Source organism: Oncorhynchus nerka, linkage group LG13 (assembly GCF_034236695.1).
Source record: "Oncorhynchus nerka isolate Pitt River linkage group LG13, Oner_Uvic_2.0, whole genome shotgun sequence".
Taxonomy (NCBI): Eukaryota; Metazoa; Chordata; class Actinopteri; order Salmoniformes; family Salmonidae; genus Oncorhynchus; species Oncorhynchus nerka.
The window spans coordinates 24,988,369-25,006,801 of record NC_088408.1 but is presented as its reverse complement, the minus strand read 5'-3'; the positions used below and the strand labels follow the sequence as shown (position 1 = coordinate 25,006,801).

At 46.9% G+C, this 18,433-nt stretch overlaps 1 protein-coding gene across 1 annotated transcript in view; it reads right to left on the bottom strand.

The window, feature by feature from the left end:
• Positions 1 to 238: 238 nt before the first annotated feature.
• foxo3b (forkhead box O3b) overlaps positions 239 to 18,433 on the bottom strand; it is an 83,174-nt gene continuing 64,979 nt past the window's right edge. The window contains exons 2-3 of the mRNA XM_065026282.1: positions 7,392 to 8,873; positions 239 to 4,566 (exon numbers count right to left, since the gene is read on the bottom strand). Of these exons, the coding sequence (XP_064882354.1) occupies positions 7,425 to 8,873 (1,449 nt within the window). The 3' untranslated portion in view covers positions 239 to 4,566; positions 7,392 to 7,424. The remainder of the gene's footprint in view (positions 4,567 to 7,391; positions 8,874 to 18,433) is intronic.

Sequence of the window (18,433 nt, the reverse complement as noted above, 5' to 3'; positions counted from 1 at the left end):
AGTCATTTATAATATTACTTCTGATATAAATGAACTATTAATAACCAATAAACTTTATGACCTATTCCTTCTGCTTTTCTGCTTTCTAATTTCCTATTTTCATCCATCTTGAAAACCCAACAGGTGGCACATTCACATATACTGTAGTTGTACATTTTCTGAGTAACCTCTATAATCCGTTGTGCATTTTCAGTAAACCCAGAACATGTCAGAAATACACTGAGCACTGGAACCAGGAGAGAGTGTGGAGTTTCACCAAGCTTTATTTACATGCGCACCATTTCTTATACAAACTAGATTACAATTCAAAATGGAATACACAGGAAAAATACCCACTAACATCAACATCATCGAGAAGAAGCGAGGTTACTACAGAGGTCAAAGAGCAGAGGGCATAGGTGACAGGAGAGCAGGTGGGGGACGGGGCTAACGAGGGGTGTAAAGTTCTAGGATCGAGAAGAGCTTTGACATGGACACGGGGGCAGTACTGTGCTGTGGCTGGCATGTGCCACCATTATGGGGCCAGAGGAGCCATCCGGTTTCCTCTAAACGCAGTAGCATCTGTTCTGGGCTGACTGGGTTCTTTCATCCCTTCTCTGTCTGCCTGTACACTATAGACATGTTGAAATGCAGTGCTAATGGCATGATGGCTTTGGACTTCCCTCTTCCAGAGAGAAAAGTCAAATGCAGAGATGAGTCTATAGGGTAAGGTGCAGTGAAGAGCTATAGAAGACTCTTGGTTTGTTGGAAGTCACAGGTTCCAGAGACGGATGGGGTTAGAAGACGTCAAGCTTAGGGGATCTACTCTCCTGGCTGTGTGTACAGGGACTCATAGGGATTCTCATCATACCGAGTGAGCTGAGTGCACCACTGGTCTACAACTTTTAGTGCTATTAAGCACTCACAGATTTCCAAGAAAAACAAACATTTTGACTTTATTGTCTGATTACATTAAACTACATGACCAAAATATATGTGGACACCTGCTCATCCACCATCTCACTCCAAAATCATGGCCATTAATATTGAGTTGGTCCCCCCTTTGCTGCTACAACAGCCTCCACTCTTCTGGGAAGGCTTTCCACTAGATGTCGGAACATTGCTGCAGGGACTTGCTTCCATTCAGCATTAGTGAGGTCGGGCACTGATTTTGGGCGATTAGGCCTGGCTCTGCATTCCAATTCATTCCAGGTGTTCGATGGGGTTGAGGTCAGGGGTCAGTGCAGTTCAGTCAAGTTCTTCCACACCGATCTTGACAAACCATTTCTGTATGGACCTTGCTTTGTGCATGGGGGCATTGTCATGCTAAAACAGGAAAGGGCTTTCCCCAAACCGTTGTTGCTCCTAGACGTTTCCACTTTACAATAACAGCACTTACAGTTGACCCGGGGAAGCACTAGCAGGGCAGAAATTTAACGAACTAACTTGTTGGAAAGGTTGCATCCACTAATGTGAAGGGGTGTTCACATACTTTTGTATATATAGTGTATTTTAGTGGTTATTTATACAGAACATTTGTATAATACCCGTATAAACGGTATTTATATGACAATGTTTTAGGTTGACAATAATTATGTTACACAATTATGCTGCGACAGCCATTCATTCCAATTTAAATCGTTTGGATTTCTCTCTGACCAATATGGCTGCCATTTTCACCCCATTCTGAAACTACGAGGGTTCATCACATATCTCCTTTAGTAATTTCATAGGATCTCTATGGGGTGGGGGCTGTCATGCCGTAAACCTGAGGTAACACTTCTACAGTTGATCATCTACCCAGCCATGCAAACACACTCCTCTGCCTCAACCTCTGGCTGACGGACAAACACACTCCTCTGCCTCAACCTCTGGCTGATGGACAAACACACTCCTCTGCCTCAACCTCTGGCTGACGGACAAACACACTCCTCTGCCTCAACCTCTGGCTGACGGACAAACACACTCCTCTGCCTCAACCTCTGGCTGATGGACAAACACACTCCTCTGCCTCAACCTCTGGCTGACGGACAAACACACTCCTCTGCCTCAACCTCTGGCTGACGGACAAACACACTCCTCTGCCTCAACCTCTGGCTGACGGACAAACACACTCCTCTGCCTCAACCTCTGGCTGACGGACAAACACACTCCTCTGCCTCAACCTCTGGCTGACGGACAAACACACTCCTCTGCCTCAACCTCTGGCTGACGGACAAACACACTCCTCTGCCTCAACCTCTGGCTGACGGACAAACACACTCCTCTGCCTCAACCTCTGGCTGACGGACAAACACACACACGTTTGTTCATTTGTACACTATTTTCCAGGATAGACAGGACGGGGCGACCCTCTGGATAAAGACCCCAGACACAGAAGGGGTACCAGAGGCCCAGATGCTGCTACAAGCATGGTTTCCTGGTTCTCTATCTGGTTCAGCAACAATGGCGTTACTAATATTAGCATAGCATCCACCCCCTTACCCAGCAAGTAATGTTCTGTTCTTTCTTCAACTCTACCTTCCGAGGTATCATACAAAACCAAGGGTCAAGTACTACATGAGTATATAAGATCATAGAGTAAGTATATATATGCATTTCACACAGTTCATAATGCATAAATATATACATGCACACAGAGGGGGTGCTGTATGCTCCATGAAGGATAACGAAGGATAACATATCCTCGTGAGACAAAATCAATAAACGAGATCAATAAACGAGTCACACACACAAACACACACTCAGGAGATACAGGAGAGACCTGTTAGGAGCACCAGGCTGTCTGCGAAGGGTGTGTGTGTGTGTGTGTGTGTTAGGGGTGTGTGTGTGAGGGGTGTGTGTGTGAGGGGTGTGTGTGTGTGTGTGTGTTAGGGGTGTGTGTGTGAGGGGTGTGTGTGTGAGGGGTGTGTGTGTGTGTGTTAGGGGTGTGTGTGTGAGGGGTGTGTGTGTGCGCGTGTCATGAGTCCCACATGAGGAGAAAAAACTACAACGACATAAAAACAAACGACCGGACCGAGTGAAGAGTCAGATCCTTCTCCTGATTTCTTTCTTCTCTTCCGCTTGAAAGGTCATAGTTCACAGGTTACAAGTTTACAACACAAGCAATAGTTTTTTGCCAACATGTTGTTGTGTGTTCTGCCATGGAGATGGGACCTGGTGTAACGTTGGAACGGGCTAGCTCCCTCTTCCCCCTGAGTGATGGTATATGCATATAATAACACGCCCACAACGAAACAACAAGCAGAGCTAAAACACAAATCCCTGCTCTTATTTTTCGCTAAGTGTGTGTGATGTGTGTTCATGCATGTGTGTGTGTGTGTGTGTGTGTGTGTGTGTGTGTGTTGTTGTTTTGGCTACCAGCATCTCCTACATGTTGTTTCAAGTAATTTGGCAACATACACAGATAGCTTATCGTTTCACTCAAGAAAAACAAAATGGCTGCCAGAGATGGAGGAGGCTAACTGTACAACCTCCTGGCCTCTCAGTGCCACCCTGCCGTTGCTACGACTACGGCTCGGCGGGGTCCGCCGGGCCAGATAGGTAAAATGCAGGGCTTACTAGGGCCTGGACTCAAACACTGTTTACATCATAGCACCAGTTATGGCGTGGAAATGTACACAATGCTAGGACATAGGTATTTATTTTGGCTACATATGCTGTACTACAACACGTTGACATACCCCACCCATTAACTAGAAAGAAGGTCTAAACTCCTCCTCATCGGCTCTTCCTTTAAGTTGAAGCTTCCACTGTACTGTACACAGATCCATGACAGACTTCTTCTTCTTGTTTTTTTTCTATTTTTTACAGTTTTTTTTATATAAGGCATTTTAAAACCGTGACTAATCAATCAAACTCATGTAAAAGGAAAACAACAAAACACCAAAAACCTGAAATGCATGGCATTATTGTCTGACATCATCGGTGTGTGTGCAACGTGTGTGTGTTATTTTGAGTGCAGAAACTGTCTCATTCCTCTCTTTCATTTCATCAATAGTTTTTTTATAAAACAACTGTGGTGCAGAAACAGTGATGATGGTAAAACAGGAATTTAAAAACAAACATTAAACATTTAAAATCACTGAGTGAAAACAGAGGAAGATTTTCCAACATAACACATCCCAGAAACCACTGTATTAGATTTTACACCACATCACTTTTGTTTATCTTTTGTCCTTTTCTTCCAGGAGCTACTTGTACACTACAACCTTGCTTGCCAAATGTCCTTGTTTCCCAAAAACCCTTCAAATAAACAAAACACAGCCCCTCTCGCTCTGTATCTTTACAATAGACTTTGTCCGACTGGTATTTGCTCAAAGGAAGATTGCATAATTCTGAGATGAGTTTGTTGTGATGATTTCAGATTGTTTGTTTGTTTTGCAGGGGTCTTTGAGGATCTGACGGTCACGTCTTGTGAGTCTGTGTACTTCAAATCATTCATGGTCCGTCAGAGTGGGAGAAAAGGTACATTTCTCTAGAGGAGGTCTTGTGTAAACAGAGGGTATTTATTCCATGTTGTGCTGATGGCAGGCTTGGCAAAAAGGATGCTTTGTGTCTGCTCTTCTCTTGCTCTACAGTTTGTACCTGGAAAGAGAGAGATACAGGAACTGACATCAGGTCTGAGTGGATGAACTGTATCTGATAATCAGTAGCTGATTCAGTTAAAAACACACCACTCTTTCATAAATTACTGTCTAGTAACGATTAATATGCGTTCCCTATTCACACATTCACACTCCCTCCCTCTCTCTCTCCCTCCCTCCCTCGCTCTCTGTCTCTCTCTCTCTCCCTCCCTCTCTGTCTCTCTCTCCCTCCCTCTGTCTCTCTCTCCCTCCCTTTCTGTCTCTCTCTCTCCTTCCCTCTCGGTCTCTCTCTCCCTCCCTCCCTCTCTGTCTCGCTCTCGCTCCCTCTCTGTCTCTCCCTCTATCTCTCGCTCTCCCTCCCTCTCTGTCTCTCGCTCTCCCTCCCTCTCTGTCTCTCCCTCTCGCTCCCTCTCTGTCTCTCGCTCGCTCTCCCTCTCGGTCTCTCGCTCTCCCTCCCTCTCTGTCTCTCACTCTCGCTCCCTCTCTGTCTCTCGCTCTCCCTCCCTCTCTGTCTCTCGCTCTCCCTCCCTCTCTGTCTCTCGCTCTCCCTCCCTCTCTGTCTCTCCCTCCCTCTCTGTCTCTCACTCTCCCTCCCTCTCTGTCTCTCTCTCTCCCTCTCAATTAAATGAAATGAAATGGACTTTATTGACATGGCAAGTTCATTATTACTTACATTGTCAAAGTACACATATCGAAATATATATATATAAAATATATCTATATTTATATATAATGGTGGGACCAACAGCAACAATAATAGTAGTAGTGGACATGGGATTACCATTAACAACAACTATAACAACAATATTAATGAGAACAATGATCCATTAAAGCAATGGTAGTAGACCAGTGTCAACATGACTGAGAAGACACATGACATGGTATGAAAGACAAAACAAATGGGAAATATTATCGACATTACTTTGCACTTTTCATTGGCTGTCCCTCAGGTTGTGGCAGGAGGACACATATTTGGCTGCCAAAACTGCACATTTTGGCTTTTATACCTAATAAATATTTGATTTTTATAGTTTCAAATTCTTTGTATTGAATTATAATTTTGGGAAGGAAATATTCTCTTAGGTCTGAGTATTTGTCAGAGTGTAATAGGAAATGCAGCTCTGTCTCTACCTTGGAGCAGAGTGAGCACAGCCTGTCCTCTCTGGGCAGCCAGGTTTGTCTGTGACGACCGGTCTCTATAGCCCGACTGTGCTCACTGAGTCTGTACCTAGTCAATGTTTTCCTCAGTTTTCTATCAGTCACAGTGGTCAGATAGTCTGCCACCATGTACTGTATATTTAGTCCTAGATATGTGTAGTTTTTGGTGTGTTCTAATAGAACTGTGTCCAAATAGAATTTATATTTGTCATCCTTATTTCCGGACCTTTTTTGGAATATCATTATATTTGGGTTTTTTAGGTTAACGGTCAGAGCCCAGTTCTGACAGAACTTGTGAAGACGATCTAGGTGCTGCTGTAACCCCTCTTTAGTGGGAGACAGCAGCACCAGGTCATCTGCGGACAGCAGACACTTGATTTCAGTGTTGTGTAGGGTGATACCAGGTGCTGCCGATTCTTCTAATGTTTTTGCCAATTCATTAATGTAGATGTTAAATAGTGTTGGACTTATTGGGCAGCCCTGTTTCACTCCCCGTCCCTGAGAGAAGAAGTCTGTTTGCTTGTCGCCAATTTTAACCGCACATTTGTTTTTAGTGTACATTGATTTAATAAAATCATGTTTTCCCTACAATACCACTTTCTATTAGTTTATAAAAAAGGACCTTCGTGCCAAATTGAATCAAATGCTTTCCTGAAATCTACAAAACACGAGTAGATTTTGCCTTGGTTTAAAAAAAAAAAAAAATTACTAGGCAAGTCAGTTAAGAACAAATTCTTATTTTCAATGACAGCCTAGGAACAGTGGGTTAACTGCCTGTTCAGGGGCAGAACGACAGATTTATACCTTGTCAGCTCGGGGATTTGAACTTGCAACCTTTCGGTTACTGGTCCAACACTCTAACCATTAGGCTACCCTGCCACCCCAGTTTACTTGTTTATCAAGTAGAGTGTGGAGGGTGTAAATGTGGTCTGTTGTACGATATTTTTTTAGAAATCCAATCTGGCTTCTGCTCAGGACGTTGTGTTCGTCAAGGAAATTATGTAGTCTGCTATTTATAATACTGCAGAGAATTTTCCCCAAGTTGCTGTTAACGCAAATAAATAATTATTTGGGTCAAATTTGTCTCCATTTTTATAGATTGGTGTGATCAATCCCTGGTTCCAAATATCGGGGGAAAATACCCGCAGTGAGGATAATGTTGAAGAGTTTGAGTATAGCCAATTTGAGGTCTGTATATTTGATCATTTCATTTAAAATACCATCAGCACCACAGGCCCTTTTGGGTCTGGGTCTCTGTCTCTGTCTCTGTCTCTGTCTCTGTCTCTGTCTCTGTCTCTCTGTCTCTCTCTCTCTCTCTCTCTCTCTCTCTCTCTCTCTCTCTCTCTCTCTCTCTCTCTCTCTCTCCCTCCCTCCCTCCCTCCTCCCTCTCTGTCTGTCTCTCGCTCCCCCTCCCTCTCTGTCTCTCGCTCTCCCTCCCTCTCTCTCTCTCCCTCTCTCTCTGTCTCTCTCTCTCTCTCCCTCCCTCACTGTCTCTCTCTCCCTCCCTCCCTCTCTCTCTCTCCCTCCCTCCCTCTCTCTCTGTCTCTCTCTCCCCCTCCCTTTCTGTCTCCCTCCCTCCCTCCCTCCCTCCCTCCCTCCCTCCCTCCCCCTCCCTCCCCTCTCTGGCACTAATAGCAGTCCCAGATGGACAGTGACATGGACACTGACCTGCTCTGCCCCCTCTAGGGTGTGGCCTTTCTTTCAGCCAGGGACCCAGCTCTGGGATCCCTGCTTGGTGCTGGTAAAGCTGCCCAGATTGGGTCCGTTCAGGTTGGTCAGGGAGTCAAAGTTAAAGTCCAGGCCATCTGCGTCCATCAGCTCGTTTCTGATGATGGACTCCATGTCACACTCCAGGCTCCCGTTAAACATGTCCAGGTCCAGGTCGGTTGGGAAGCGGTCAGGGCCTAGTGAGCAGATCCCACCACTTCCACCAACGCTCCCGTTCAGGAAGAGGGACGAGTCAATCTGCATCATGGAGGAGCCGTTTGATCCAAGTCCCAGTGGAGAGTGCAGGAGCTGCTGCTTGGCGTTGGCCAGGCTGTTGGCCTCGTTGTTCAGGCTCGGACCCCCGTTCAGTGTCCTCAGGGAGCCCTGGTTATGGTTGTGCAGGAGCACTCCCTGCCCTAACGCTGTGGTCCCAAAGGTCATCATGGGATCGCTGCGGAGAACAAAGCCTCGCCTGGAGTTCTGGGAGATAACAGCGGCGGCGCTGGCTTGTGACATCAGTGGGTCAGACTGGGTCATCATGACGTTGCTGTGGCTGTGGCCCTCTGAGCTGAGCAGATCCTGCAGGGTCTGGCTCCCGAAGCGGGAGATGCAGGAGAAGGACGTCTGCTTGTTCTCCTGGATGGTCTGCATGGGGGCGGGCCGCAGGGAGGAGCCCACTGTGAGGGGACCAAAGATGGAGTTACAGTAGCCACCGCCGCCTGCACCATTAGAGGGGGATGGAGTAGAGGGAGAGGTGGTTGGAGAGGAGGAGCCCAGTCCGGCAAGCTTGGAGCCAAAGCTGAGCCCGGAGGATCCTCTCTGGGTGGCTGGTCCAGTTGGGGTGGGGGCCAGGGCGATGTTATCCAGCAGCTCATCCATTAGGTCGTCCGTCAGCCCCTCGTTCAAGTTCATGGTGCCCGCCAGGTCTGCTAGGCGAGGCAGCTCTGTGGTCAGTCCCTTCCCATTGGGCATGGGGGTGTTCCCAGGCGACAGTGCCTCGCCGGGACTGGAGTAGAGCATGGGCGATAGTGGCGGCTCATCGTCCAGCAGCTCGTCCAGCTCTGGGTTGGCCAGGATGGGTGAGAGGCGCCCACTCAGCGTGCTGGCGTTGGAATTGGTGCGTGAGCGGAAGTCTGTCCAGGCGTCCAGCTCCTCACTGCTCCGTGATGTGGGGCTGCCCGGCCACTTGGAAAGCCCTGAGGGGCTGTCTCCGCCCCCCTCGCCGGCCACCACTGCCTGAAGGGCCGCCTTCTTCTTGGCTGCGCGGCCGCGGGCAGACTTGGTGTACTTGTTGCTGTTGTCCATGGAGACAGCACGGCGCCGGGGGGCCTTCCCGCCTTTCCCTCCCTCCGGGTTTATCATCCACCAGGAACTCTTTCCCGTTCCCTCGTTCTGGACACGGATGAAACGACTGTGGAGGGAGAGGTTGTGCCGGATGGAGTTCTGTCAGAGAGAGGGAGAAGAAAGAGAGAACGTTTGTTAGAGTCCACTACAGTGCTCAAAATCTTACAATGTTATTAAGCAAACTATGCAAGTCCTCAGCAGAGTCTTCATATTCTTTTCATTCTCATATCAATGATTGTATGAATCATGATCATTAAGTCCAGGCACATTTATTTCTAGTTTGTAGTAGAGCAGAACTATACGTTCTTTGGGACTAGTGTTCCTAGAAGACTAGAGCACCAAGCCCATTGCTTTGACTGTTCATTCACTGCTGAATGGACAGCCCCAGATAGCAACACATTAACAACATGCAGAAACAATTAGCATTGATGTTCCTAGTGTAGTGTAGTGTAGTGTAGTGTAGTGTAGTGTAGTGTAATGTAGTGTGTGTGTGTGTGTGTGTGTGTGTGTGTGTGTGTGTGTGTTAAGATGGGTTAATACAGGAAGCCCAATTCTGATATTTCTTTCACTAATTGGTCAATCAAATCAGCTCTGAAAAAGAGCTCTATCATTGAACACTCTATCATTGAACACTCTATATCATTAATCACATACACACACAAAGGGACCCCTGTCAAGGCTTTGCGTAACAGGCATGTTTTGAAGTGTGTGTGTGTGTGTGTGTGTGTGTGTGGCAGGGGGATTGTGAGTCATCGCTGGTGTGTATTGATCTGAGACGAGCTCCTTCATGTTCAGAGCAGAGCGGGGAGGCACACAGTAGGGGACCGGACAACACACACACACACACACACACACACACACACACACACACACACACACACACACACACACACACACACACACACACACACACACACACACACACACACACACAGGGCAGGCAGGTAGCACTTATTCATCATCAAATACTCAATTGGTTTGTTTATATAACAGGGATGTGCCTGAATAATACCCCAGCATTGTCAGATGAAAACCTGACTAGAGTGCAGAGCAGGGACTAGAGATTGTCATTATTACAAGTGGGTTGACTTGTTGTGAGGACGCAATGAAATCATTAAGGCAGCAAGAGGGACTTGTCGTGATCACGAGGATAATGAGTTCTATTTAGAGTAGCAGAGACGCAGAGGGAAACATAGTACAGTTTTACCCAACAATCTGCTGCTCTGATCCAGCAGGTGTTTCTGTATTCACATCAGATCTAATGTTTGAAGCTGTTGTTTTCTAACTCCTGATTGGATCTAGAGTGCCATTAACCTCAGCTATGTGATCCTGAGTGGAAAAGTTGCTAAGAATGTGGTGCTAGCAATTCCAGGGTCGTGGGTTCGATTCCTGCTGGAGGCATACTATTGTTTGTTTATTGAAGTCTATAGGAACCTCACAGTACAATAGAAAGCAGGTCAGGACTTTCCAGATATCTCATTACTGGATGTGAGAGATGAAGTTTATGATTGCATAATGCCATCAGTCCAATTCAAGGCACTATACTACCATACTACTCCCAGACCACTCACATACATGTCCATCTGGCCACACACACAAGATAACACCCATCTATCCGCAGCCATCTGGATGCTTCAGCTGACATGCTTTCATATACCATGGCCCGTTTATGATGGGAGTAAGGAATTACCTCTCTTTCTCTTTCCTATCATCACGAGAGGAAAGAAATCATGATTTTCTTCCCTCTCATAAACAGACATGGGAAGATTGTGCAAGAACAAACCTCCAGACTGGTCTATTGATTACATCCTCTGCTCACAGGATGAATGGACATAACTACTTAATACCCAGAGCGATGGCTGTGTATGGCTCCTCTACAAACAGTAGGTTTTCCACCAAACCTGTTTCAACACACACACATCAGTAGGCCATTTAACTGATTATACACAGGGATGCAGCCCAAAAGAGCTGAACACATTGAGGTACTGCAATGGATGTCCATCCATCCCTCGTTACATGTTCCAGTTGCTTTCCAAACATGTGTTTTTCTATGGTCCTGAGGGAGACTCGCATATCCACAGATATAAAACAACCCAACCAGCTTCTAAAACAAATTCATTTTTATCTGGGTGTTTTATCTCCACCCCAAAACAGAACAGATTCTTGGGTTTGAATCAGAGAGACAAAGTCGTTTGGGTTTTTGTAGGAATCACATTTGATTTCTTTCAACCAGTCTCGTTTTTCCCTTCCTCTGTTACAGTACATTGACAACGTGGATTGGATTGCTATTCTGTTCGGAGAAGCTCCATCAGTCAAGCCTTGAGGTTGTGTGTATCTGTGGTTGTGTGTGAGCACAGCAGTGGTATTGGCTGAAGGATAGGCTTCTGTCTTCCGAGCTACACTGAACCTGTGACGTTGAGTGTGTGTGTGTGTGTGTGTGTGTGTGTGTGTGTGTGTGTGTGTGTGTGTGTGTGTGTGTGTGTGTGTGTGTGTGTGTACGTGTGTGCATGCTTGCCTGCCTTGCTGTATTTACATGCAAATGAGTTCTTGCAAACGTGTTTGTTTACAGGGACATGAATATCAATACAGCATGTGCACACTCTGTGTCTAACGCATGTACATGAAAATGTCTGTGTGTGTGTACATGTGTATGTAGGTCTGTACTATGAGGTAAGATGAGGAGAGGTACCAAGGAGACCAGTGTTTACAGCCACCCAGCCAGCCACCCAGCCAGCTAGTCAGCCACCCAGCCAGCCAGCCAGCCAGCCAGTCAGTCAGCCGCCCAGCCAGCCAGCCACCCAGCCAGTCAGCCACCCAGCCAGTCAGTCAGCCACCCAGCCAGTCAGCCACCCAACCAGTCAGCCACCCAGCCAGTCAGCCACACAGTCAGTCAGCCACCCAGCCACACAGCCACCCAGCCAGTCAGCCACACAGCCACACAGCCAGTCAGCCACACAGCCAGTCAGCCACACAGCCACACAGTCAGTCAGCCACCCAGCCTGTCTCTGTCACACTCTCACTGTCTGTCAAACTGTCTGTCTCTGTCACGCTCTCACTGTCTGCCAAACTGTCTGTCTCTGTCACACTGTCTGTCTCTGTCACACTGTCTGTCTCTGTCAAACTGTCTGTCTCTGTCACACTGTCTGTAAAACTGTCTGTCTCTTTCACACTGTCTGTAAAACTGTCTGTCTCTGTCACACTGTCTGTCACACTGTCATCTCTGTCACACTGTCTGTCTCTGTCACACTGTCTGTCTCTCTGTCTCTGTCACACTGTCTGTCTCTGTCAAACTGTCTGTCTCTGTCACACTGTCTGTCTCTGTCACACTGTCTGTCTCTGTCACACTGTCTGTCTCTCTATCTCTGTCACACTGTCTGTCTCTGTCACACTGTCTGTCTCTCTGTCACACTCTCACTGTCTGTCAAACTGTCTGTCTCTGTCACACTCTCACTGTCTGTCAAACTGTCTGTCTCTGTCACACTCTCACTGTCTGTCAAACCGTCTGTCTCTGTCACATTGTCTGTCTCTGTCACACTCTCACTGTCTGTCAAACTGTCTGTCTCTGTCACACTGTCTGTCACACTGTCTGTCTCTGTCAAACTGTCTGTCTCTGTCACACTGTCTGTCTCTGTCAAACTGTCTGTCTCTGTCACACTGTCACTGTCTGTCACACTGTCTGTCTCTGTCACACTCTCACTGTCTGCCAAACTGTCTGTCTCTGTCACACTCTCACTGTCTGTCAAACTGTCTTTCTCTGTCACACTCTCACTGTCTGCCAAACTGTCTGTCTCTGTCACACTGTCTGTCTCTGTCAAACTGACTGTCTCTGTCACACTCTCACTGTCTGTCACATTGTCTGTCTCTGTCACACTCTCACTGTCTGTCAAACTGTCTGTCTCTGTCACACTGTCTGTCACACTGTCTGTCTCTGTCAAACTGTCTGTCTCTGTCACACTGTCTGTCTCTGTCACACTGTCTGTCTCTGTCACACTGTCTGTCTCTGTCAAACTGTCTGTCTCTGTCACACTCTCACTGTCTGCCAAACTGTCTGTCTCTGTCACACTCTCACTGTCTGTCAAACTGTCTTTCTCTGTCACACTCTCACTGTCTGCCAAACTGTCTGTCTCTGTCACACTGTCTGTCTCTGTCAAACTGACTGTCTCTGTCACACTCTCACTGTCTGTCAAACTGTCTGTCTCTGTCACACTGTCACTGTCTGTCAAACTGTCTGTCTCTGTCACACTCTCACTGTCTGCCAAACTGTCTGTCTCTGTCACACTGTCTGTCTCTGTCAAACTGTCTGTCTCTGTCACACTGTCTGTAAAACTGTCTGTCTCTGTCACACTCTCACTGTCTGCCAAACTGTCTGTCTCTGTCACACTGTCAGTCTCTGTCACACTGTCTGTAAAACTGTCTGTCTCTGTCACACTGTCTGTCACACTGTCTGTCTCTGTCACACTGTCTGTCTCTGTCAAACTGTCTATTTCTGTCACACTGTCTGTCTCTTTCACACTGTCTGTCTCTCTGTCTCTGTCACACTGTCTGTCTCTGTCACACTGTCTGTCTCTCTGTCTCTGTCACACTTTCTGTCTCTGTCACACTGTCTGTCTCTCTGTCTCTGTCACACTGTCTGTCTCTGTCAAACTGTCTGTCTCTGTCACACTGTCTGTAAAATTGTCTGTCTCTGTCACACTGTCTGTCTCTGTCACACTGTCTGTCTGTGTCAAACTGTCTGTCAAACTGTCTGTCTCTGTCACACTCTCACTGTCTGTCAAATTGTCTGTCTCTGTCACACTCTCACTGTCTGTCAAACTGTCTGTCTCTGTCACACTGTCTGTCTCTGTCAAACTGTCTGTCTCTGTCACACTGTCTGTAAAACTGTCTGTCTCTGTCACACTGTCTGTCTCTGTCAAACTGTCTGTCTCTGTCAAACTGTCTGTCTCTGTCAAACTGTCTGTCTCTGTCAAACTGTCTGTCTCTGTCACACTCTCACTGTCTGTCAAATTGTCTGTCTCTGTCACACTCTCACTGTCTGTCAAACTGGCTGTCTCTGTCACACTGTCTGTCTCTGTCAAACTGTCTGTCTCTGTCACACTGTCTGTAAAACTGTCTGTCTCTGTCACACTGTCTGTCTCTGTCACACTGTCTGTCTCTGTCAAACTGTCTGTCTCTGTCAAACTGTCTGTCTCTGTCACACTGTCTGTCTCTGTCAAACTGTCTGTCAAACTGTCTGTCTCTGTCACACTCTCACTGTCTATCAAACTGTCTGTCTCTGTCACACTGTCTGTCTCTGTCAAACTGTCTGTCTCTGTCACACTGTCTGTCAAACTGTCTGTCTCTGTCACACTGTCTGTCTCTGTCACACTGTCTATTTCTGTCACACTGTCTGTCTCTTTCACACTGTCTGTCTCTCTGTCTCTGTCACACTGTCTGTCTCTGTCACACTGTCTGTCTCTCTGTCTCTGTCACACTTTCTGTCTCTGTCACACTGTCTGTCTCTCTGTCTCTGTCACACTGTCTGTCTCTGTCAAACTGTCTGTCTCTGTCACACTGTCTGTCTCTGTCAAACTGTCTGTCTCTGTCACACTGTCTGTAAAATTGTCTGTCTCTGTCACACTGTCTGTCTCTGTCACACTGTCTGTCTGTGTCAAACTGTCTGTCAAACTGTCTGTCTCTGTCACACTCTCACTGTCTGTCAAATTGTCTGTCTCTGTCACACTCTCACTGTCTGTCAAACTGTCTGTCTCTGTCACACTGTCTGTCTCTGTCAAACTGTCTGTCTCTGTCACACTGTCTGTAAAACTGTCTGTCTCTGTCACACTGTCTGTCTCTGTCAAACTGTCTGTCTCTGTCAAACTGTCTGTCTCTGTCACACTGTCTGTCTCTGTCAAACTGTCTGTCTCTGTCACACTCTCACTGTCTGTCAAATTGTCTGTCTCTGTCACACTCTCACTGTCTGTCAAACTGGCTGTCTCTGTCACACTGTCTGTCTCTGTCAAACTGTCTGTCTCTGTCACGCTGTCTGTAAAACTGTCTGTCTCTGTCACACTGTCTGTCTCTGTCACACTGTCTGTCTCTGTCAAACTGTCTGTCTCTGTCAAACTGTCTGTCTCTGTCACACTGTCTGTCTCTGTCAAACTGTCTGTCAAACTGTCTGTCTCTGTCACACTCTCACTGTCTATCAAACTGTCTGTCTCTGTCACACTGTCTGTCTCTGTCAAACTGTCTGTCTCTGTCACACTGTCTGTAAAACTGTCTGTCTCTGTCACACTGTCTAACTGTCTGTCTCTGTCAAACTGTCTGTCTAACTGTCTGTTTCTGTCACACTGTCTGTCTCTGTCACACTGTCTAACTGTCTGTTTCTGTCACACTGTCTGTCTCTGTCACACTCTCACTGTCTGTCTCTGTCACACTCTCACTGTCTGTCAAACTGTCTGTCTCTGTCACACTCTCACTGTCTGCCAAACTGTCTGTCTCTGTCACACTGTCTGTAAAACTGTCTGTCTCTGTCACACTCTCACTGTCTGCCAAACTGTCTGTCTCTGTCACACTGTCGGTCTCTGTCACACTGTCTGTAAAACTGTCTGTCTCTGTCACACTGTCTGTAAAACTGTCTGTCTCTGTCACACTGTCTGTCTCTGTCAAACTGTCTGTCAAACTGTCTGTCTCTGTCACACTCTCACTGTCTGCCAAACTGTCTATCTCTGTCACACTGTCTGTAAAACTGTCTGTCTCTGTCACACTCTCACTGTCTGCCAAACTGTCTGTCTCTGTCACACTGTCTGTCTCTGTCACACTGTCTGTCTCTGTCACACTGTCTGTCTCTGTCAAACTGTCTATTTCTGTCACACTGTCTGTCTCTTTCACACTCTCTGTCTCTCTGTCTCTGTCACACTGTCTGTCTCTGTCACACTGTCTGTCTCTCTGTCTCTGTCACACTTTCTGTCTCTGTCACACTGTCTGTCTCTCTGTCTCTGTCACACTGTCTGTCTCTGTCACACTGTCTGTCTCTGTCACACTGTCTGTCTCTGTCAAACTGTCTATTTCTGTCACACTGTCTGTCTCTTTCACACTCTCTGTCTCTCTGTCTCTGTCAAACTGTCTGTCTCTGTCAAACTGTCTGTCTCTGTCACACTGTCTGTCTCTGTCAAACTGTCTGTCTCTGTCACACTGTCTGTCTCTTTCACACTCTCTGTCTCTCTGTCTCTGTCACACTGTCTGTCTCTGTCAAACTGGCTGTCTCTGTCACACTGTCTGTCTCTGTCAAACTGTCTGTCTCTGTAAAACTGTCTGTCTCTGTCACACTGTCTGTCTCTGTCACACTGTCTAACTGTCTGTCTCTGTCACACTGTCTGTCAAACTGTTTGTCTCTGTCACACTGTCTGTCACACTGTCTGTCTCTGTCACACTGTCTAACTGTCTGTTTCTGTCACACTGTCTGTCTCTGTCACACTGTCTAACTGTCTGTTTCTGTCACACTGTCTGTCTCTGTCACACTGTTTAACTGTCTGTTTCTGTCACACTGTCTGTCTCTGTCACACTCTCACTGTCTGTCAAACTGTCTGTCTCTGTCACACTCTCACTGACTGCCAAACTGTCTGTCTCTGTCACACTGTCACTGTCTGTCTCTGTCACACTCTCACTGTCTGCCAAACTGTCTGTCTCTGTTACACTGTCTGCCTCTGTCAAACTGTATATTTCTGTCACACTGTATGTCTCTGTCACACTGTCTGTCTCTCTGTCTCTGTCAAACTGTCTGCCTCTGTCAAACTGTCTGTCTCTGTCACACTGTCTGTCTCTGTTACACTGTCTGTCTCTGTCAAACTGTCTATTTCTGTCACACTGCCTGTCTCTGTCACACTGTCTGTCTCTGTCACACTGTCTGTCTTCAGCTGTTACGAGAAATAAAGAAATAGCTAAATACGTCAAATTCTAAAGAGGGTAGATAACATCCATGTAGGGAGAAAGAGGGAGAGTGAGCGAGGGAGGGAGGGAGGGAGGGAGAGATAACAGGAGTTTGAGAGAAAAGAAGGAAGGAAAAGAAAGGGAACAGAGAGAATGGAGTCTGCAGTTCTCTCCCCCTGTAAACATATACTGTACCTGTCAGTTACTGACTCTTCAGACATTCCCCCTTCCTCCCTTGCTTTCTCCACTCCTCCCTCGCTTTCTGCACTCCTCCCTCACTTTCTCCACTCCTCCCTCACTTTCTCCACTCCTCTCTCACTTTCTCCACTCCTCCCTCACTTGCTCCACTCCTCCCTCACTTGCTCCACTCCTCTCTCACTTGCTCCACTCCTCTCTCACTTGCTCCACTCCTCTCTCACTTTCTCCACTCCTCTCTCGCTTTTTCCACTCCTCTCTCACTTTCTCCACTCCTCTCTCACTTTCTCCACTCTCACTTTCTCCACTCCTCTCACTTTCTCCACTCCTCTCTCACTTTCTCCACTCCTCCCTCACTTGCTCCACTCCTCCCTCACTTGCTCCACTCCTCCCTCACTTGCTCCACTCCTCTCTCACTTTCTCCACTCCTCTCTCGCTTTTTCCACTCCTCTCTCACTTTCTCCTCTCTCACTTTCTCCACTCCTCTCTCACTTTCTCCACTCCTCTCACTTTCTCCACTCCTCTCTCACTTTTTCCACTCCTCCCTCGCTTTCGCAACTCTTACCTCACTTTCTCCACTCCTCTCTCACTTTCTCAACTCTTCCCTCACTTTCTCCACTCCTCTCTAACTTTCTCCACTCCTCCCTCGCTTTCTCCACTCTTCCCTCACTTTCTCCACTCCTCTCTCACTTTCTCCACTCCTCTCTCGCTTTCTCAACTCCTCCCTCACTTTCTCCACTCCTCTCTCACTTCCTCCACTCCTCTCTCACTTTCTCCACTCCCTCACTTTCTCTTCCAACACAGGGATTTTAAAGTTTTCTCTAATCCTCTCCCTCTCTTTCCCGTGCCTCTGCTCCTATCCCTCTACCGTTGGGTGACGTTTGAACACTGGGAGTGATAGGGCATGGATGAGACCAAAGGGACATTTCTGGACCTTACAAACAGACAGCTAAGCAACCGTTAACAGAGGGTCTAATGTGTAAATGTGTGTGTGTGTCTCTCTGTCTCCCTCTCTCTCTGTCCATCTTTCTTTCCGTCTCTCTCTCTGTCCGTCTCTCTCTCTGTCCTCTCTCTCTGTCTCTCTCTCTCTGTCTCTCTCTCTCTGGCTGTCTCTCTCTCTCTGTCTCTCTCTCTCTGTCTCTCTCTCTCTGTCTCTCTCTCTGTCTCTCTCTCTGTCTCTCTCTCTGTCTCTGCAGTCAGCAGCTCTAATACACACATACACACATACACACAAACTCAACAAAAAAAGAAAAGTCCCCTTTTCAGGACCCTGTCTTTCAAATATAATTCCTAAAAATCCAAATAACTTCACATATCTTCATTTTAAAGGATTTAAACACTGTTTCACATGCTTGCTTGTTCACTTAGGACACTAAAGAGACCTTTCTACTGACTGAAAAACACAAAAAGAAAGATGCCCCGGGTCCCTGCTTGATTTTTACCCACCCTTTGTTCAGGGACACATTATTCCATTTCTGTTAGTCACATGTCTGTGGAACTTGTTCAGTTTATGTCTCAGTTGTTGAATCTTGTTATGTTCATTCAAATATATACACATG